This window comes from Ovis aries, chromosome 2 (assembly GCF_016772045.2).
Source record: "Ovis aries strain OAR_USU_Benz2616 breed Rambouillet chromosome 2, ARS-UI_Ramb_v3.0, whole genome shotgun sequence".
In the NCBI taxonomy this organism is placed as follows: Eukaryota; Metazoa; Chordata; class Mammalia; order Artiodactyla; family Bovidae; genus Ovis; species Ovis aries.
The window spans coordinates 2,516,490-2,539,334 of NC_056055.1; the positions used below are offsets into that span (position 1 = coordinate 2,516,490).

The 22,845-nt window shown below is 40.8% G+C and overlaps 1 protein-coding gene across 1 annotated transcript in view; it reads left to right on the forward strand.

Moving 5' to 3' along the window:
• Positions 1-211: 211 nt before the first annotated feature.
• Positions 212-22,845, forward strand: part of C5 (complement C5) — an 89,931-nt gene continuing 67,297 nt past the window's right edge. Inside the window, exons 1-8 of the mRNA XM_004003966.4 lie at positions 212-331; positions 7,022-7,214; positions 9,725-9,887; positions 15,090-15,160; positions 16,470-16,561; positions 18,058-18,140; positions 20,406-20,496; positions 22,308-22,422. Coding sequence (XP_004004015.2) covers positions 267-331; positions 7,022-7,214; positions 9,725-9,887; positions 15,090-15,160; positions 16,470-16,561; positions 18,058-18,140; positions 20,406-20,496; positions 22,308-22,422 — 873 coding nt within the window. The 5' untranslated portion in view covers positions 212-266. The remainder of the gene's footprint in view (positions 332-7,021; positions 7,215-9,724; positions 9,888-15,089; positions 15,161-16,469; positions 16,562-18,057; positions 18,141-20,405; positions 20,497-22,307; positions 22,423-22,845) is intronic.

Below are 22,845 nucleotides of genomic sequence, written 5' to 3' on the forward strand. Positions count from 1 at the left end.
TTAGAATCCTTCATTTGTATTAATCAAAATAAATTCTCTAGGTGTAAATCTGTATAAAATATCTTCTCATAAAAATCTTCTACTTTTATACCTGGGCATTAAAGACTGTTTCCATTCCAATTTTACTTTTCCTACTCAGAAGTACCTCTTCTTGACATTAATAATTAACCAGTAAACCAACTTACCCAAGTTCTTCAATCTCGGTTTCTTTAAAAAGGAGAGGAACTTCAGGAAGCTCATATCGATGGTTTACCGCTGCCTCCAGCATGGGCCTGTGGGGCACACTTTGCTTTTTAATCTTCCTCGGGAGAAGCTGGGGCCAGGAACAAACGTAAGTAAAAGAAACTATCTTCATTTTTCAATGCATCTTATCAAGGCGATGAGTGAAAAGTCAAATACAACAAACTGTGTTAATTTGTATATTACTTCTGGGAACACTAATAGTCTCATCTCTGAATAAGAAAATCATGCAGCATTTTGATTTGATGTGTGGCTAACAATGGGACAGTTGTACAGGTTTGTGTGTGTGTGTGTGTGTGTGTGTGTGTGTGTGTGTGTGTGTGTGTGTTTAACTTTAAATTTTGTATAGGGGTATCGCCTATTAGCAATATTGGGATCGTTTCAGATAACAGTGAAGGCACTCGGCCATATATATACATGTATCCATTCTCCCCCAAACACCGTTCTCATCCTGACTGCCACATAACTTTGAGCAGAATTCCATGTAGGAGTTTATTGGTTAACCATTTTAAATATAGCAGTGTGTATATGTCCATTGCTGCTGCTGCTGCTAAGTCACTTCAGTCGTGTCCGACTCTGTGCGACCCCATAGACGGCAGCCCACCAGGCTCCCCCGTCCCTGGGATTCTTCAGGCAAGAACACTGGAGTGGGTTGCCATTTCCTTCTCCAGAGCATGAAAGTAAAGAGTGAAAGTGAAGTCGCTCAGTCGTGTCCGACCCTCAGCGACCTCATGGACTGCAGCCTTCCAGGCTCCTCCATCCATGGGATTTTCCAGGCAAGAGTACTGGAGTGGGGTGCCATTGCCTTCTCCAGTATGTCTATTAGGGGACTGTTATTTATAAAACTTTACATGAGTGATTATTCAAATTCTTCTTAAAACACACAGCTAAATTCAAGATAGCAGACTTTCTTGCACTGATTGCTTATTTCTATGTGGTGTAGAATTTTCCTGTGTTTTCTGTGTACTGTACCTAGTGAAGCAAGAGTTACTTGGGGGTCAATTCTAATCCTGTGGTCCGAAATCTATTGATATAATTACTTCTAAATTTGTGAGCTCATGCTTCACAAATTACACATGATAGTTTATTGAAAACTATTATTGAAACAATTGTATTTAAAACCAGGTCTTAAAATATTGATCTCATATCTAGAAATAACATCTTAGTATTGAAAAGGAACTGGGGAATATCTAATCAAACCTATATCAAGTGTAAGTATAAATCCAAACAGAGGCAGTAACTCGCCAGAGGTCACACCACTAAAACAAACAGAGGTAGAATCTGTATTAAGGGCTCCTCTTTATTTCTTCAAATTTTTTCCATTTTGTCATAAGCGTACACATGTAAAACACACGATGAATATCAGTGTATACCTGAGATGTCATAAAGTGTAGCACTCTCCCGCCCCTAATCTCACATGGCCACCCCATTTCCTAGATTCTGTTATTCCGTCTTAAAAGACAGCCAGCTGAAGTTCAGAGAGATTGGATTAAATGCCTTCAGATTAGCGGTGGAACAAGGACTAGAACCTAGGTCTCCTGATACTGCATCTTTCTCTACTACACTGCACTGACCCTTAATAAGCACATTCTCTGTTTCTCTGAAAAAGTAACAGTATACCATTTACAACATGGGAGTCAATAAACTTAATTGATTGATTCAGCTAAAACTTTTCAAGAACTTGGCACTGAGGATGTATTGGGTTGGCCAAAAAAATTTCGTTCGGCTTCGTGAGGACAAGCCAAATGAACTTTTTGGCCAACCCAATAGTAGATGATATACAGCTTGCATTCAAGAGGGAGAAGAAAATGACTCAATGAACAAACCGCTGAGTGAATGAATAAGGTCCAGTGGCTATAGGTACCATGAAGAAAAAGATATAAAGGAAAATGAGAGGATAAAGAAATGATTGGGCACCATACCAAAGTGTAGACAGGGAACACTCTCTACAGAGGCGACACCCGAGCAGAGCTTGCAGGAAGTGACTGAGCAAATCAGGCAAATATTTGGGGAAAGAACATTCCAGATAGAGGCCAAGCTAGCATGTGTGCCTCTTTGCAAGTTCAGTGGCCATGTTCTCTACAACTATTGAAAGAAAGATACGAAATGCTTTATATGATAGATTGTGTTAGCATTGCATCAGTAAGGATCGAAATATGTATGAGTAGGTGGTTGCAGAGCTATCTTTAGGGACTTTAAAACATGAATTACATGAATTAACTGAAAGTTCCTTGGACAGTGAGGAGGTCAAACCAGTCAATCTTAAGAGAAATCAACCCTGAATATTCCCTGGAAGGACTGATGCTGAAGCTGAAGCTAGAGTATTTTGGTTATCTGATGTGAACGGACGACTCATTGGAAATGTCCCTGATGCTGGGAAAGATTGAAGGCAGAAGGGAAAGAGGGCATCGGAGGCTGAGATGGCCGGCCGGCACCACTGAGGCAATGAACATGAACTTGGGCAAACTCCAGGAAATGGCGAGGGACAGGGAGTCCTGGCGTGCTGCAGCCCGTGGAGTCACAAAGCGTCTGACACCACCGGTGACTCAACAACAACAACAACAACAACAACAACAGCAGCAACATGGATCATCTTCTATTTCAGCATTACTACCACGTAGACGCTCAAAATTAAACCAATAGTGAACTGAAAAATATAAAACCTCTAATGCTGCTGCTGCTAACTCACTCCAGTCGTGTCCGACTCTATGCGACCCCAGAGACGGCAGCCCATCAGGCTCCCCCGTCCCTGGGATTCTCCAGGCAAGAACACTGGAGTGGGTTGCCATTTCCTTCTCCAATGCACGAAAGTGAAAAGTGAAAGTGAAGTCACTCAGTCGTGTCCGACCCTCAGCGACTCCATGGACTGCAGCGCACCGGGCTCCTCCGTCCATGGGATTTTCCAGGCAAGAGTACTGGAGTAGGTTGCCATTGCCTTCTCCGAAAACTTCTAATAACACCAATTAAAAAAAATAACTTTTATTCCAGTTCAGTTCAGTCGCTTAGTCATGTCCAACTCTTTGAGACCCCATGGACTGCAGCACGCCAGGCCTCCCTGTCCATCACCTCCTGGAGTTTACTCAAACTCATGTCCATTGAGTCAGTGATGCCATCCGACCATCTCATCCTCTGTCATCCCCTTCTCTTCCCGCCTTCAATCTTTCCCAGCATCAAGGTCTTTTCAAATGAGTCAGTTCTTCGAATCAGGTGGCCAAAGTATTGGAATTTCAGCTTCAGCATCAGTCCTTCGAATGAATATTCAGGACTGATTTCCTTTAGGATGAACTGGTTGGATCTCTTTGCAGTCCAAGGGACTCTCAAGAGTCTTCTCCAACACCACAGTTCAAAACCATCAATTCTTTGGCGCTCACATTTCTTTATAGTCCAACTCTCACATCCACACCTGACTACTGGAAAAACCATAGCCTTGACTAGACGGACCTTTGTTGGCAAAATAACATCTCTGCTTTTTAATATGCTGTCTAGGTTGGTCATAATTTTCCTCCCAAGGAGCAAACATCTTTTAATTTCATGGCTGCAGTCACCGTCTGAAGTGATTTTGGCGCCCCCCCCAAAATAAAGTCTGACACTGTTTCCACTGTTTCTCCGTCCATTTACCCTGTCTTTCAGAGTTTCCCACAGTCCACTGTTGTTTATTTACTTACTTTTGGTTGTGCTGCGTCTTTGTCGCCTCGTGGCTTTTCTCCCCCAAGCAAGGGCTGCTCTCCAGTTGTGATGCTCAGGCTTCTCGCTGTGGTGGCTTCTCTCGCTGTAGAGCATGGGCTTTTGAGAACTCAGCCTTCAGTAGCCGTGGCTCCTGGGCTCCTGAGCTCTAGAGCACAGGCTCGGTAGTCCTGGCACACAGGCTTAGCTGCTCTTGGGCGTGTGGAGTCTTCCCGGATCGAACCCATGTCTCCTGCACTGGCAGGCAGATCCTTTAGCACAGAGCCACCGGGGAAGCCCGATGCCAAAATTAAGACAGCTTTCCCACCCACTCCCACCCCGACTAAACTTCTCTCGAAAAACTCTTGATAAATTCAATTTAGTCTAGCAACTGAAAGTGTTAATTCGGGAAACAGGTTGCTCCGGTTCAGTTCCTAATTCTGTAATTTAATAGCTGTGTGACCTTGGGCAAGTTAATTACCAGCTTCCTCCTCTGTAAAATCAGAGTAATAATAAGGTCTTTTTCATAGGATGGTTGTCACAGCACAGTGACATATATACATATATAAATACATATATGTATGTATAGTGCTTAAAATAGTGCCTAGAACTGAGTAAGGTTTCAGTAGATATATCTTAGTATCATCAAACCTGAACATTTCTCGTTTTCTGCTGTTCCTGCATAAATACATGGGAAATTGAGAAGATGGTTGGAAAACTAGAGATTCTTTTCCCCCTTTTCTGTAAATGGTTCCAAATTACTTGTTGTGTAGAAGAATTACCAGTTGCTTTTAAAGTGTTCATTTGCTTCCAAATTACTTTCATTGTTATTAGAGACTTGCTGATTTTTAAAAGCCTTTGAAATGTCAGTGTTGACGCGCGTGTGTGCTGTGTTGCTTCAGTCGTGTCCAACTCCGTGACCCCATGGACTGCAGCCCATCAGGCTCCTCTATCCATGGGATTCTCCAGGCAAGAACACTGATCGGGTCGCCATGCCCTTCTCCAAGGGACCTTCCCAGCTCAGAGATCAAACCCGCGCCTCTTACGTCTGGTGCATGGCAGGAGGGTTCTTCACCGCCAAGCCACTGGGGAAGCCTGTGGTGTCGGAGGAATCGGCAGTGATTCTGCCCACTGGGCTGGCCTGTGCCCTCCAGCCCTAATCAGCTGCTTGAATTATTCAATCACCTTTTGGGTTGAAACAGACTTCTTTCTCTGTCAATAGCATAGGCAGCTCTCACTATTCCAATTAGATGCTTTTACAATATACAGTTAATAACCTAGTTTATATTTGTAAGTTTTCTTTTAATAAAACTATGAAAATTCACCCATTTTAAGATTTCTGTTTCAAAAACTTATATTGATTCATGTCCATTCTTGATACATCACATAAAATGTAAAACTGAGGGAACAGCCCACTGCTTACAAACATAGTTTATAACCTTGACCTCAGTTATGCACATAATAGACAGTGAGGCCTGAATATAAAGACCTGCCCCATTCACTTATAAGCCATGTGACCTTGGTCTAAATTAACCTCTTATCACTTGCAAAATAGGAGTAATAATGGCGTCTACGTCACTGGCCTGTTGTGAAGATTAGAAGGGTTGCATGTAGAGCCCTTGCACAGCCTCTCATTCCTCATTGTTCTTATTCTCATTGTGTTTCATTGTGTCTCAGACTGTTACCATTTGCTCTGCAAGGACCTCCATCTACGTTCATTTCTAAATGCGCTTCCTGGCTCACTGTTATTCTACTCATTTCTCTATCCACCCACTAGGATGACATAATAGTTATAAGAGTATTTCCTTTCAACTAATTCAGCAAGCTTAATGAATCTAACATTTACTGAGTACTAAACATGCTTACTCCTTGGAAGGAAAGTTATGACCAACCTAGACAGCATATTCAAAAGCAGAGACATTACTTTGCCAACAAAGGTCCGTCTAGTCAAGGCTATGGTTTTTCCTGTGGTCATGTATGGATGTGAGAGTTGGACTGTGAAGAAGGCTGAGTGTTGAAGAATTGATGCTTTTGAACTGTGGTGTTGGAGAAGACTCTTGAGAGTCCCTTGGACTGCAAGGAGATCCAACCAGTCCATTCTGAAGGAGATCAGCCCTGGGATTTCTTTGGAAGGAATGTTGCTAAAGCTGAAACTCCAGTACTTTGGCCACCTCATGCGAAGAGTTGACTCATTGGAAAAGACTCTGATGCTGGGAGGGATTGGGGGCAGGAGGAGAAGGGGACAACAGAGGATGAGATGGCTGGATGGCATCACGGACTCGATGGATGTGAGTTTAAGTGAACTCCGGGAGTTGGTGATGGACAGGGAGGCCTGGCGTGCTGCGATTCATGGGGTCGCAGAGTCGGACACGACTGAGCGACTGAACTGAACTGAAGATGCTAGATGCTTTCAGATAGATATTCTTATTTCCTCCTTAGCACCCTGGTAAAGAAGGTGATTGGGCTTCTGCACTGGCTCAGCAGTAAAGCATCAGTCTGCCAATGCAGGAGATGTGGGTTCAGTCCCTGGTTTGGGAAGACCTCTTGAAGTAAGAGATGGCAAAACCCACCCCAGTATTCTTGCCTGGGAAATACCATGGACAGAGGAGCCTGGCAGGCTATAGTCTATGGGGTTGCAAAGAGTCAGACACGATTTAGTGGCTAAACAACAAAAAAAGGTAATATTTAAGGTATGTTATTTAACTCTTCAGAGACGGTTAGTGACTTTACCATGGTCACTCAGCCAGCAGATGGCAGACCTGGAATTCAGTCTCTGGAAACAATGTTGTTTTTTTCTGCATCAGGCAAAAATATTGAACCTATTTATCATTAAAAGTTTTCCTTTGCTACAGAAGCTCAGGGAAGGTGCTATCGCTACCTTTCTAGAGGTTAACAAAGCCACCAGCTCTATTTCTAAAGTCTTAATTCCAAGGTATTTTTTCTTGGAAACTGTGCTGAAATGATTGTAGATCGCAAATAAATGTTAATTTAAAAATAGCATTTCAAGTTGAGAAAAAGTGCCCAATGTAAACCTAATCTATCAAGTGAGATAAAAAGTCAGAAATATAACAAAAATGTCGAATAAAAATACTGATCCTTCTCTTTCCTATTTCAACAGGTATGTCATTTCAGCACCAAAAGTGTTCCATGTCGGAGCATCTGAAAATGTTGTGATTCAAGTTTATGGATACACTGAAGATTTTGATGCAACAGTCTCAATCAGAAGCTTTCCCGACAAAAAAGTCACTTACTCGTCAGTCCATGTTACTTTATCCGCAGAAAATAAATTCCAAAATTCTGCCACCTTAACAGTATGTATTTATCCTTCAGCTTCTTCATACGTTCAGAATATTCTCAGTAATATGTGTACCCAGTTTGGATATTGATAACAGAGATTTGGTCACTTATACCAAACTACCACTGTGTGATTCCTAGACGATGTCAGTCACTAATGATGATATGGGTGAAAAAGAAAATTCTAAATAGGAGAGTTGTATCTGCTTTTTAAGTAGTGTATGAAAACTTTAACATTCTTATTGGAACCAGGACTTATGGAGAAGGAGATGGCAGCTCACTCCAGTATTCTCCTGGACAGAGGAGCCTGATGGGCTACAGTCCATGCGGTTGCAATGTGAACAGATCTGGAAATGAATGGAAAGCACTTATTTACTGTGAGAACTACTAATGCAAGGAAACAGGCCAATATGAACACGCATATTGGTCTGCCATGCATTGCCTACAAAAATCCATGGATGCTATTTGTTTGTTTAAACTCCAATAAACTACAATCAAAACTTCTAAAACTAATAAATTCTTGATTACTAAAGTGAATAGCTCTCGTGTATAACCACAGTTAACAGAAAGAACAACCTGGATCAAGTAAATTTTCCTTCTATTGGGCTTCCCTGGTGGCTCAGACGGTAAAGAATCTGCCTGCAGTGCAGGAGACTGAATTTCGACCCCTGGATCCTTCTCCAGGGAAGATCCCCTGGAGAAGGGAATGGCAACCCAGTGGGTTATTCTTGCCTGGACAGAAGAGCCTGGCAGGCTACAGTCCATGGGGTCAGAAAGAGTTGGACACAACTGAGGGATTAAGATATTGTTGTACAGTTTGGTTAGAAAATCGCTCGTAATTCATTTCTTATTAAGAACTCTGATAACTAAAAAATAACTTTCATATTTACTGTTTCCTTATCCAAGTGAAAAATATTGTTTTAAATTCTGATATAAATTCAAAAATAAAGAACCAAAAAATCAGAGACTTCTAGACTTGGAAGGGCCTCTGAGGCTTATTAGACCATTGTTTCTTTAATGTGAGTTCTTTAAAAAGAGATTAAACTTTGAAATTTTATAAAGAGCTGCAAGTTAGAATTACGTTGATATTTACCATTTTGAGTTTATTTTATAAATGTTTTGATTTTAGAATTATACAAAAGTCATAAGCACAAGAATATTATACTGACTTTTAGGTCTGTACATATTTAACACTGTACTGAAAATATTTCTTTATTTTTATAAATAACAAAAAGTCAGCACTGAGAGTCTTCCAGAATATCTTACCCTTTAAAAGAGTTCTATATATTACTCAAATTTCAGAAACACTGATCTAAATAAATTCTAACCAAACGTAGGAATTCTTTGCTTCATGTCCTTGATGATAAGTGCTCTAACCTTTTAGCAAACAGGTCCACTTATTAGGTTTATGAAGAAATAAAATTCATTTCCCCAAAGAAGACACTTTTATCTGCTGCCGAGCCACAAACATGTGGCTGTTATCTTTAAATTTAAATCAATCAAATGTAACTAATATAAAAAATTCAGTTCATCACTCATACTAGTCTTGTTTCTAGTGCTTAAATAGCTACACATGGCATATACTGAGCAGCATAGATATAGGACATTCCCCTCACCACAGAAAGCTCTATTGAACAGTGCTAACTTAAAAGGCTAATCTGGAAAAGTAAATTAGGGTGGGGAAATCATAAAAACTGATGCATATCTTAAGCATTTAGATTTACCTTAACATTACAATATACCTTTATTTGCTAATCGTTTGATGTTGTGCCAAGGTCTTTCTTGGGCCCACTTGCAGCAGCAAAGCCTTATTCACAATGTGTCCCTCCTTTAACGAATCATCTGTTCTGCAGCTTCTGTTTCCTTGAAGCAGAGAAAAAACTTAGGTACTCGCAAAGCAATCTGAGTGCAGAATCTTTATAGATTCTTACTGCTTTTCCAAACGTTTACAGTGCTCTCATATATCTAATTCAGCATGGTTGGTTGTATTAATTAGCTTTTATCTCAAACTGGAAACTGTACCGCTCAACCACGGGAACAGAGGATGTGAATATAGTACAGTGCCCTGAGCATCCGTCAGGATGTTGAACAGAGGGAATGGAGAGCACGGAATAATCCAGCACACTGAAGAGGTTAAAGCTTGTTAAGAGAGCTGTGGTTCAGATGGTAAAGGATCTGCCCACAGTGTAGGAGACCCAGGTTTGATCCCTGGGTCTGTTCATGCCTGGAGAATTCCATGGACAGAGGAGCCTGGTGGGCTACAGTCCATGGGGTCACAAAGAGTCAGACACGACTGAGTGGCTAACACTTTCATAGTAGTAGTTTTACTAAATGCACATAAAATTTGGGAAGCATAAAACCAAAAATTTTTTAATTACTTAAAGCTGAATGTTGATTATGATGTTTGATACGGAAGGGCTTGGAGCAAAAGTTATTTACTACTTTGGCTCCTATACTACTTTTTAAATAACATGTTTTATAACTTTAAAATTATTATAGTCTTTCCCGTCAACATTTTCTTTTACAGATACAACCCAAACAGCTGTCTGAAAGACAAAGCTCAGTTTCACATGTGTATTTGGAAGTTATATCAAAGCATTTTTCACAAGCAAAAAAAATGCCAATAACCTATGACAATGGATTCCTCTTCATTCATACAGACAAACCTGTTTACACTCCACACCAGTCAGGTAGAGTATAAGATGCTTCTTTCTCCGGGGAGTAGTGAGATGGGCGTTGACACTATGCTGTAGAGCTTTTTTCCCTTCAAGCTTGAGCAACTAGATAACGGAGGATGGCATTTATTTAAGCTGAACTCTGGATGTGGGGAAGAATTGTCTGTGCTTAGTTTTTATTTTGCATTTTGGAGTAAAATTGATTTACAAATCTGCGTTAGCTTCAGGTATACGGCAAAGTGGCTCATTTGAACAAATGCATGTATCGAATCATCTTCACTTTTAGGTTAGCACAGTCTATTGAGCAGAGGCCCCTGGGCTATGCAATAGGTCCTTGCTGGTTATCTATCTAAACAGAGCAGTATGAACACTGCCGAGCTCATTCTGAGGCCACCAGCACTGTGATAACGGAAGCAGAGACACCACAAAATGAGAAGATGACAGGCCAATATCACTGTGAGCTTTTCAACACTTGAGTTTAAGTAGAGACGGATTTCCAACTTGATCAAAAGAGTCTCAATCCCCAGTGATTTTTACACTTATAAATATAATTTTAATTTTAAATTCATATGGAAATTGTTAAATAATTATATGGAATTTAGTTTTTAAATTTTAAATATAAATCTTAGATTCATATGGAAATCACAAAAATCAGCAATTACATGATCTACAGTATCTGTCAGTTGTTCCCATGTAGGAAAAAAGCTATTTAAGAATTGTGAAATGTAGTGTTAGGTTTTATTATTAAACAAGCTAGAAGAGGTAACTGCAAATATAATTTTGGCAATTTAAAAATAATTTGTTATAAAGTAGCGATCATAAAAACATTCTATTACTTTGCAGCTAATTCTCAAATTCAGAAAACAAATCAAACCCTAGGGTATCAGATGATTCAGAAAAAGTAAGTGAAGTCACATAAATAAATGGATATTAGTTTTCTAAGGAGATCTACCTAAAGAAAGTTCCTATTAGAACACTGTTTTGTATTAGTGGTTTATCTGTTAGAGGGGGAAAGCATAGCGTAGCCAGTCAAAACTCTGATTGGTGAATGGCTGGATTTACTCCCAATGAACGAAAAACCAAACACAGAAAAGTGTGAATGCTGCCCACATATGTTCACGTATCTGCAAAATCTTCAATTCCTCCATCACTCCCTGTTGCCAAAATTAACTTTTGAGCAAATGAGGACGGTATTATAAGAGAATTGTACGTGGAAGGGGAAGGTTATGGAGTTTCAATAATGGCATTATTGGCGAAGGAAAGAGGACGAGAGGCAAGACCAGCCAGTTTTGTTGAAAACCTTTCAGGTAGTACATGCTTGCTACGTGTTGACTGATGCTGATGACAGTATGGAGTGGAATGGGCCTGCACCATTACCTTTTTAGCAGGAGCTCCTGTTACGGCCAGCTCAGAAAGAAAAGGCCTCGAAAGGCTGGGGTATCGCTTCCAGCTTGGACATAATATCATTGCCAGAATAGCATCCTATTGACTCCAAGAAGATGACTTGGTGTTCATTGAGATAGTCTCTGCCCATAAACTTTGAGCCCTTTTTAAAAATCATGAAAGTGAAAGTGAAGTCGCTCAGTCGTGTCCGACTCTTTGCAACCCCATGGACTGTAGCCTACCAGGCTCCTCCCTCCATGGGATTCTCCAGGCAAGAGTACTGGAGTGGGTTGACCATTTCCTTCTGCAGGGGATCTTCCTGACCCAGGGATGGAACCCGGGTCTCCCACATTCCAGGCAGACTCTTTAACCTCTGAGCCACCAGGGAAGCCCTTTAAACATCATACCCCGAAACAAATATACCAACACCCTTGTCCTCCTCGCATATTATAGGATGCTTCTTTAATTGGGTCTTGTTGACACTACTTACTATTTAGGGTTCTCATCTTTTTTTTCTCGTTTAATTTTTGGCTGTGCCCTGTGGCATGCAGGACCTTAGTTCCCTGACCAGGGATTGAACCTGTGCCCTTTGCAATGGAAGCATACAGTCTTAACCACTGGCCCTCCAGGCAAGTCCCTAGGGTCCTCATCTTTGTCCATCAAGCAGCCTGATACCCAGACCCTGGGGCTTCTGTTAGCTCTTAAGGTTTCCCTTAAGAACGGCTCCATTTGTTATTTCTTTATCAGAACTTTACCATAAAAATATATAGTGTCTTCATCTTAGAATAGAGATGAGAGATCTCTAAGATCTCTCTAAGACCTATTCCATCTTAGAATAAATCATAGAGAAAACCAGAGCACCTCTCTCTAATTTTTGACTCATTAATGAGAGGTAGCGAAGTATAGTTGTGAACAGCAGACTCTGGAGCCAAATTGTCTGGGTTCAAATCACAGTTGGGGCTCTTATTAGCTCCATGACCTTGTGTGAGTTAATCTTTCTGAGTCCCATTTTCCTCATCCATATAATGGAGATAGTAATGGAACATATCTCACAGAGTTGTTGGGAGAGTTCGGTGAATTCGTACGTATAAAGCACTGCAAACACTGCCTACCCCAGAGTAAGCACCAGGAAAGTATTTTCCATTATCGTTTAATCTATGGAATAGCACAAAGCCTTAATTACACAGAAGAAAAAGAATTACTCAGTAATTCTTTTGGAAATTAATTACATCTTGCTATTTATAGCTCTAATGTCCCAGTCCTCACATTTTAATCTGAAGATCCTTGAGGGATTTTTCATATAAGTACCTCTAGGATAGAGGCTTAGATCTTCAAGGCTTTACAGGATGAAGAATTTCAGAATAGTGACCAAAATGCTTCCAATCTCACACAGCCTGTGTCCTGCGCTCCCCTCCTGCCTCATCACCCACCGGGCCGCCCCTCGTCCGCGGACAGCAGCCAAGCTGACCTCTTTATAGTTGCTTTCTTATGCCTTTCTCCTGTCCGTGGTAAGGCCTGCGCACCTCTTCCCGGTACATTCATCACCTTCCTTGCCCTCTGAACTTCCACTCAACTCTTCCGTGCCATCACACAGAGGGCAGCCTTCTCTGTTTCAAAGCTCCCTCTGTCAGCCTCAGAAAGCCGGGGAGTGTCCTCCGCAGCATTTCCCACCCCTGGAAGTTGACAGTCACTTGTGGGATCTTGTGTTTGCCTCTCTACTCCACTCCGTTAGAGGAATTCCACGTCTGATTCGTCACCACCATATCTCGGTGCCTAACATAGTGTCTGCACATAGAAGGCATCCAGCATATATATTTTAAAAGTCTATAAGCTATACCTTTGGTACAAAAAGCATTCATTGAACTTGCCTTTGATACACCTGGAGAAGGCAACGGCACCCCACTCCAGTACTCTTGCCTGGAAAATCCCATGGGCGGAGGAGCCTGGTAGGCTGCAGTCCATGGGGTCGCAAAGAGTCGGACACGACTGAGTGACTTCACTTCACGTCACTTGATATACCATTGTTATGAAGACAAGGTTAATTTTCTAACCTAGCACAAACTGAGTGAGAAAGTGGACAAGCAGTAGCTATAGAAATAATAAAAATAGAAATAATAAGCATTCATTGGTTAGTTATTATGCACTGGGTTTTGCAAAGCTTTTTCTCATTTAGTCTCACGTGCTATGAAGCAGATACTAGCAGTCCTGTGTTACAGATGTGGGACCTAAGGGGTAAGAGGGATTAAGTATCCTATTCTGGGTCACGTTAGAAAGTGGCAGAGATAGGAATGGAACCAAAGTTTTGAATTCTAGGGCCCAAACTCTTAACTTTTTCGGCACACTGCCTCCAGCAGCAGCTCAGTGATGCTCAGGGCTGGACCAGGTATGTTCATAAGGCAGAAGAGAGGACTCGAGCTGAGAGACAGAGGTGAGGGGACAGCAGGGCTGAGGGATTTACTGAGCATTTCATTTTGATCTTATGGTCTTGGTGAAATCAATTTTAGAGAGCTTAATATGTGACTTCTCAGGTAGAGCTTTGCATAATACTGACCCTTTAAAAGGTTTATGACATGAGTTCAGTTTTATTTTGTGGTTAAAGTTCTGGCCATGAAGTGATTTGAGCATCAGAAAAACCCTAGAGAAATTATAATACGCCATTGGAAGGAATTAAACCAGCGTGTTCAAGCAGCTAAGAGTTAAAAGCTAAGCAGATATATTTGTTTAAAAGGTGGGGATCTATTACCTGACAGGAAGAAGTGGAAGGGAACTAATTGTTATTGAGCCCCCTGCCATTATTCTTTTAACAATGAACAAATATTTGTAGGATCTGGCTCAATAAATATAACAAAACTGTACAATTCAAAACTATCCTTAGCAACAATAAGAGACAATTTGGGGCCATGTTGTAAGAGTGTATAGTCTGAAACAAACCACCTAATTTTTCATTAAAATCTTCAATTCTGAGATGATTTATTATACTCCTAGTATAACCACTCCAGTATTCTTGGGCTTCCCTGGTGGCTCAGATAGTAAAGAATCTGACTGCAGTGCAGGAGACCTGGGTTCGATCCCAGGTTGGATTGGAAAGATCCCCTGGAGGCGCGCGTGGCAACCCGCTCCAGTATTCTTGCCTGGAGAATCCTCATGGACAGAGAAGTCTGATGGGCTACAGCCCATGGGGTCACACTCAGTCCACATGACTGAGTGACTAAACTCAATACAACCATAGGGTAGACATCACTATTTTGCTGCCATGAAATTTTTTATAAATCCTGGCCTAATCACAGATATAACTAACTTTGTACTACATATTTGTTCTCCCAAAGATATAAGCAAATACATTTTAATAAAGTGAACTGTTCTTTAAATTCATTAGAAGTAGCTCTTTAAAGGAATCCAAAAAGATTCTCTTTCAAAGGAAAAAATTTTAGTGATGTGCTGGGAAAGATTGAAGGCAGGAGGAGAAGGGGACAACAGAGGATGAGGTGGTTGGATGGCATCACCGACTCGATGGACATAAGTTTGAGCAAACTCCGGGAGTTGGTGATGGATAGGGAGGCCTGGCGTGCTGCAGTCCACAGGATTGGAAAGAGTCGAACATGACTGAGTGACCGAAATGAACTGAACTGAACTGAAAAGGATTCTCAATAAAAGAAAAAATTTTAGTGATGTGTTGTCTACAAGTTAACTTTTTCTTTCTTTTAAATACGAATTTTCATATATGATTATGTATTGAATCTTTAAGATGAGGCTCATCTCTTTTAAGGATGATTATTGAAAATATCAAAATACTGTGCTTCACAAAGTTATTGATGATGTCGATTATTCTTACAGTAAAGGTTAGAGTTTATTCACTGAATGATGACCTGAAGCCAGCCAAAAGAGAAACTGTCTTAACTTTCATAGTAAGTATGTTTATTTAAATAATAATTTTATGTTAAAATTTTTAAATTATTTAAATTTTCATCAGGACAAGATACTTTGTTCCATAACCCTGTCCTGACACCATACTAATTTATTCGATGTTCAGAAACGGTTATTGAACACCTTCTGGGTGTATAACATTATAGGTTTATTCCTTTACAATATGTAAAACTCTCATGAAGATGAAAATCTCAACAAGTTATGGTTTTGAACCAAATCATTTAAATACATCCTTCATGATACATTTCTTAAAGACCACCCCTCAATCGCTAAGAATTCAACTTAGTGGATTAATCCTTCGATTCAACTAAGAAGTAGTTGAATGTCTGTTAAGTATGATATTTTTGATTTGCACAATACAAGGTAAAGAATTACAGCCTGTGGCACTTGCTCCCGATGAGTTTAGAGCTTAGTAAGTAAGACACACTAGCACATGGAAAATAGTGCTAACCCCGTGAGATAAAGATCAGTAATTATCAGCCTTTCATGAGCCATGAGGTACATAACAGGTGTGTGCAATAAATTCCCATGGTCTTCCCAGTTCACGTCGAAACCCTACAAAGTTTTGGGAGGAAATAACTGCTCGCCTGTTGACAGTAGGTCCCCTTCTGCAGGTTGCAGCGCCTCTTTCTCCTACTCAAGGAACCAAAAAGCCAAAAATCTTAACAGAACATGAGTGAAAAAGAGGGCTGTACAGCAATAACCTTGAATCCTTTATAACTTATAAAAATTATGAAACTTTCATAAACTTTCACATCTGAGTATTTTATAATGAATTATTTGAGAAGCATTAGTGTGTTCCAAGATTATGGTTGATAATTATTGATATAACCTGTAAACCTTCAAAATTTCTAGCTAATAAATGAATTTTACAGCATATTTGCTTTGGAAAGTTCCAAATGAACACACACAAAATTTAGATTCTGGTATCTATAAAGTGTGTAAGCTATTATTTGGTTCATTATAACATCAGTTTTTGTCATAGTTCTTTTTTTTAGCCATACAATAGAGTTGAATCTCTTCTAGATAATTGAGACTAGGATACCCTGGACACTGATTTACTTTTTTTTTTCAAGTGAGGCAGGAGATGGAAGAAAGTCAAAAAAAGGAGGAAATGCCTTAAATGAGCCATATTTGTCTTTCACAACATTTAAATGGTTTTCCTCCTTCATATTTAATTTGAAGACATGATATTTGTTAGTAAATATTTCTATCGATCAAAGACAATGTAATCAGTTAATTTTTTAAGTGTGATTTATGTGCTTGGAAATTGTCTGCTTTTCTTCAAAGGATCCCGAAGGATCAGAAGTTGACATGATAGAAGAAAATGATTATACTGGAATTATTTCTTTTCCTGACTTCAAGATTCCATCTAATCCTAAGTATTTTAAAGTTTTTTGTTGTTGTTTGTTTGTTTTGAATAAAGTTTTCTGTAAACCAGACATCTGGAACTTCTGGGTGTGAGGTAGATAACCAGTCAAATGGAGCCACCTAGTGTTAACAAAAAGCTAAGTGTGAAAGAAATGTGCAAAGTCTTCAGGTCTAATGAAAAGCTAGGCTCAGGTTCTGGCAAAACAAACAACCCACTCCCAATACTTCTCACCAATCTTCTTTACATACAGAAATTAAAATTTGGAAGAAGCAAAAAGAAAAAAATAGTTCCCAGGCCTTTTTCTATCAAAACCATCAACCTTCCACCCTTCAGGGAATCTAACAGACTATCAGTCTAAAAGGCTGGTGTTGTCCCATGCCTTGCTATGACCAATGAAAATATTGGTCTTCTGTAGTCTTTACTGCATAGACTTCCAGAAGACAGATTTCAAGAGGGAAGAGCTTAGTAAACTCATTTCCTCCATTTGGTCTCACACTAGAGGATTAAGAACATGTTTAAACAGAACCCAATGTGATAAAAATTTAGTGAACACATTCCTGGGAAATGCAAAGTACAATGGGAATGAGAAATTTTAAATAGAAATAAAAAATACAGAGCCCCTGCCTCCAACCAACTTAGAGGAGGACGGATAAGTGCGTGTAAAAATGACCGCAATATCATTTTAAAATCTTCTTCTGGTCATTTTTGCTCTGCCCTCTAGAAGGGAGTTCACAGTTAATTCACTGTACTGAAGATCTTCTAGAAATTTGGATGAAATTGGGGGATTTACATAATTTGGGTAGTTTTAAAATTGTGTACCTCCTTGAAAATATTCCATAATAGCAAAGAATTGATCCGATTATTGTATAACTATTATCACTTCTCCAACTCCATCTTATGCCAAGTGGTAGATTGTGCCAGATTCTGCATCAGCCATGACAGCCGCCCAAGACCGCTGCTTTCCTACCCAGCACCTTTTCACAGCTTGTCCCCTCTGCTTCAAATGTGCGTCGTCTCACTCTTCACGAAGCTGGCTTCCTCTCCTTCTCTAGGGCGTGGGTTTCTTGGATCCAACACCGCACGCAGTCCCTCTCCTCCATTTTCTTTTCTCTCTCCTCCCTTTACTTCCGTATTTTCTTCATGGCACTTATCTCAGTTTTGTAAGTAATTCTTTATTAATTTACTTGCCTTTACTCCCCACTAGGCTATAAACTGGGACTTCCCTGGTGGCTCAGACAGTAAAGCGTCTGTCTACAACGCGGGAGACCCGGGTTCAATCCCTGCGTTGGGAAGATCCCCTGGAGAAGGAAATGGCAATCCACTCCAGTACTATTGCCTGGAAAATCCCATGGACGGAGGAGCCTGGTAGGCTACAGTCCATGGGGTCGCGAAGAACTTCTTGAGGACAGGGGTCCTGTCTGTATTGGTCACTTTTATACCGCTAGCCCCTCAACATAACAGGCACGTTTCATGACTTCCATAATTTTAAATATTTTGTTCCCATAGATACGGTGTGTGGACCATTCGAGCTAAATATAAAGAAGACTTTTCAACAACTGGAACCGCATATTTTGAAGTTAAAGAATATGGTAATTTCTGATGATTAAAAGTTTACCTATGTAGAGTTAGCATTTTTGCAATAATTCTTTTCACGAATGAGCTTAATGCAAAATCACTCCAGACGAAGATGAGGCTGCTTGCTGGTATGGTTAGAAGTACTGATTGCGGCGGAGGGAGGAGTGGGCGTTGTCTGAATGCCTAAGCTCTGGGTGTAGCTGCCCTGTTCACCTTGAACAAGCACACCAACCCTCTGGACTTGCCTTCCTCATCATAGAGCTCCAAGAGACCTAGCCCCCTGAGGAGCTTGACTGGCTCGGGTCCTTTCCAGAATTAGGGTTTTAGGAGCAGCAGCCTGAGTTGAGGTGAACGGAACCTGGTGAACCGACCTCACCTCATCACCACCCGTTAGTGACCAAACAGGAGCATGTGCACTTCCTTACCCCGAGTCCAGTGCTGTTTTCCTTCTGACTCGACATGCCTAATACATTGATCCAAAAATATCAGATAGTCTTACTTTGAAACCAGTCATGTTAACGAACTAATAATTAACGTTCAAACCGCTTAACCTTCCCATTTCTTGTTTACTAGAGTATTTGTGTGCTCTGATACAAAGTTTAACTTTATTTTGCTTGAAGTCATTTTTTAATTCTTCCAATAGACTCATAATAATGTGGCGAATAAACACGTGAATTTTAACAATTAACAAACAGCGACAAAACAAATGTACTATCATGAAGCTCAACTTTAAAGATTATAGGCTCTAAATAACATATCGTCCTAACTGGTCCCCTTTCCTCCACGCGTTTTTGCTGCTTCTTGTACATACCTAAAATTTATCCACTTCTTATTATCTGCAGCCACACGTCAATTTTATCACCAGGCTCCCTCATGGACTACTGAAAACCCACCCTCAACCCCCAACTGTTACCTCTGCTTTGAAGCTATTCTCGCCGTTATTTCGTTCTTTTGTTACTGAGTCCCCACCGCCTCCTCATTGCCATCTCCTCAGCCTCATTAATGGTGACTTTGCATATGATCTGCCTACAGCCCCCTCCCTCTCACCTAGCCAACTCCCACTCACCTTCAAGTCTCGGTTGAAAAACCATTTATTCAGTGACGTTTTCCCTGAATTCTCTTTCCTGGGAAGGACTCCCTGTACTCACTTGTAAATATCAGCTTTCATAGCGGTCTCAAGTGTTTGTTCTTTGCTTATGCTTGTCTTCCCTGCTCGACTGTGAGCTCAGTGAGGGTAGGGTTTGTCTGTCGTGTTCATGGGTGTATCCCTCTTGGTAGGAGTGTGCAGGCTATATGGCAAGTAGGTACTGGATGAAACGATGAAATATTTTCCTCTACTTCATATCTTGGAGAGAACATGTCTGCCTTGATCTTTAATGACACAGGAATGCAGCCCAGAGCAACAGGTTGCATTGCTCTTAGACTTCTGTTTCCTCCCACATTGCAGGCAGACTCTTTACCGTTTGTGCAGAAAGGCCCTTTCACCATCTAGGAAACACATAAGCCATGTCTGACCCCATCTCACTTACTCTCATGTGACAGTCTTGATCTACAATATCAAGGTCATACAATCACCCAGTTTCTGTTAAGTGTTGTGCAGGTTAATAGAATCTGTAAACCTTACTACCCAGGCTGTGTTAGAGCAAAGAGAAGACCATGCTATTTTGGACAGGTGAAATTGTTTTCTCTTGGGCAATCAGGATACCAAAGAGACAGGGAAAAAAACCCTCCTTCCCTTCTGCCCTAATTTTCAATTTTGCATGAAGCTTCTTTCTTGTAGCTAATTGTAAGCTCTCGCTTATTGACTAAAGTGAGAGTTTCATGTTGGAATTTGGAGACTGGGTAGATTTTATCTACTAGGCAAAAAAGGGAAATGTTAAGCAAGACAATTCTTTTTCCATTTTCAATATAATAACATTTGTTGAGCACATGCTGTATTTGTGGCTCATGAGAAGGTTGAGGGAGGAGACACGCAAAAATAAAGAGAAGAGTCTTTTTTGTTTCAAGGAGCCCATCGTCTAGCGGAGGAAGTAGTCGATCGCCTGTAAGTGCTGAAATCAGAGTATAAGCGAAGTCCTAGCACTCAGCGTATGAACACACCTCTGACTGGCGGAGCGGGAGGCTTCCCAGAGATCCCGTTGTCCCTGATAGTAATGACAGGGTGGATGCCGCGCTGATGTCGCAGCTTACCCGGCTGTACCAGAAATACAGTCCGTGGCTGCGCTTTGAAGACCGCTCTAATTCAAATGGTAACGTTGCTTCTTCGTCTTTATTTTCAGTGTTGCCACATTTTTCTATCTCAATAGAACCAGAAAGTAATTTCATTGGTTATAAGGACTTCACTAATTTTGAAATTACTATAAGAGCAAGGTAAGAACGTTTTTTGTTTTGTTTTCAGATTTTTCAGTTAAACTGAGTGCTAACTTTGGTGACATTTGCCCAGAGTGAGATCTTTGATTTTTACCCCCAGTTTTATTGAGGTATAATTGACCTATGACATTGGGAAAGTTTAAGGTGTACTGTGTGGTGAGTTGATACATTTGTACATCGCTGAGATCTGTGATTTAGTGGCAATGTCTGGCATGACTTTGAAACTACCTGACTGAGAAGACATCACACCTATAATTTATTTGCTCATACTGACTTTAGCTGATTCCATTTTAGTCTAGTTAAATATTCACCAGCGCCCCGCCCCCCCCCCCCAAAAAATCCTAAAGACATAAGCTCAGTGTGTATGTTTAGGAAGCAGCGTGCCTTAGGATACTGGAACTGAGATATGAAGCTTTAACTTCTTATCACTTTTAATGGCTTCATCAGCTAGCTAATGCTGCATAACTACTTTGGGACCCAGTGCCTTAAAACCACGACTATTTACGAATCAGCTGGGCAGTTCTGCTGTCTGGGCCAGGCTGATGTCAGTGGGGCTCACCCATGTGCCTGCAGTCAGTTGGCAGGTCAGCTGGGGGCTGGCTGGCCTAGGAAGGTCTTCCTCAGATGCCTGACAGTTAACTGGCAGTTGACTGAAGCTGCAAGGATGACTGGCCCATGTGTGTTTCTCATCAACCAACGGGCTAGCTTGTAGCAGCAGCAATGCTCAAAGAGAGAAAATGGGAGCATAAAAGTCCCTTTGAGGTTTACACTTTGGGACTAACACACCGTCACTTCCACCACATTCTTTTGTCCAAAGCAAATTACAGCATCCACCTGAAGGAAACAGACTCCCTTCACACCCTTTGCATCCAAGGAGCTGCAAAGGCAGTAGACACATGGGGAGGTGGAGAATTGGGGTTACTTTTATAAGCGACCTACCATTTAAAAATGACCTAGTATAATTATTAAAAACAGTAACCGATTTATATAACTATATATGTCAGGCACTTTCCAAAGCATTCTGTACGTATTAGCTCATTTAATCTTTACAAAACTCTGTGTGATAGATACAATTACTATCCCCACATTATAAACAGAAAAACGAAGGTACATAAATGTTAAGTAATTTGCCCAAGATCATACAGCTAATAAATCACGTGGTCTCTCTTGTTCCAGAACCCATGCCTTCAAATGCTACCATATACCGCCTCTCTTCCTAGCGTTTATTCCTCAGATAGAGTGTTTGCCACTTGATCTAAGCCCCTGTAAAAGGCTCACTGGACAGACAGTTGTAGAAATGGACTTCTTTTAACAGAGAGACTTACTTTTTTTTGTTCAAACTACGAATAACAAAAGTAAGATCTTGCTATCATGTTTGCTCTACAGAAAGTTTTCTTTATCATTGTTTTAATTCTAAACTAAAAAAGGAAATATGCAGTTAGAGTTTTTCAAAAGAACTTATATAACTGTGAGACTGGGTATGCTGCTTTAAAAGATGTAAAAGAGAATAAAGAGCAGTTCTCCGCTGTTATCAAAATCATTGAGGAAGTGATGTGTTTTGTAAGAAAGAGGCCCAGACCTGACTCTTTTGATCTCCTCAAAATCAGTTTATTTCATCTAGCACATAGTAATAAAAATCTGTACTTTGGCTTTATTACGGTGGCTTTATGAGGATGAAATGTAATAGTGGATGGAAAGGCACTTTAAAGTATGTCAAATGCTTTATGTGATTTTAAATTGTTATATTTTATCTGGACTTTATTATTGTAACGGTGTTAGCAGAACAATTTTATGGTGTGGTTGTTTGACAGATATTTTTATAATAAAGTCGTCAACGAGGCTGACGTTTATATCTCTTTTGGAATAAGAGACAACTTAAAAGATAATCAAAAAGAAATGATGCAAAAAGCGATGCAGAGCACAACGGTAAGCGGTCCACTGGCACCTGAAGGCCCATCATGGACACTGGAGACGGAAAGTCCCTTCTGTACAATCTGGTCCTCTGTGCTGTTTCATGCAGGTGTGGAAATGGGAGCTCAGAAACCTTGCACTGACTCCTCACTATCCTGAGGAGAAAGTTCAGTCTCCTTGTCAGCAAGCCCCCTGCCGGCCCATCTCTCCCCTTCTGCTCCCTTGCGCCGGTCACCCGTTTTGCCAGCTCACCCTAGTCTCTCTCGCCTCCAGGTGTCTGCAGAGCTGCTCTTTCTGCCAGGGAATGCCCTTTTGCTTTGTCACCTCCTGCTTCTTCTCTGCCTGGCTAATGCCGTCCCAATCTTTGTCTCCACATCAACACCCATCCTGCTCCCTCAGGCCTTGAGTCACTCTCGATGAAGCGTGTTTCACTCTTTA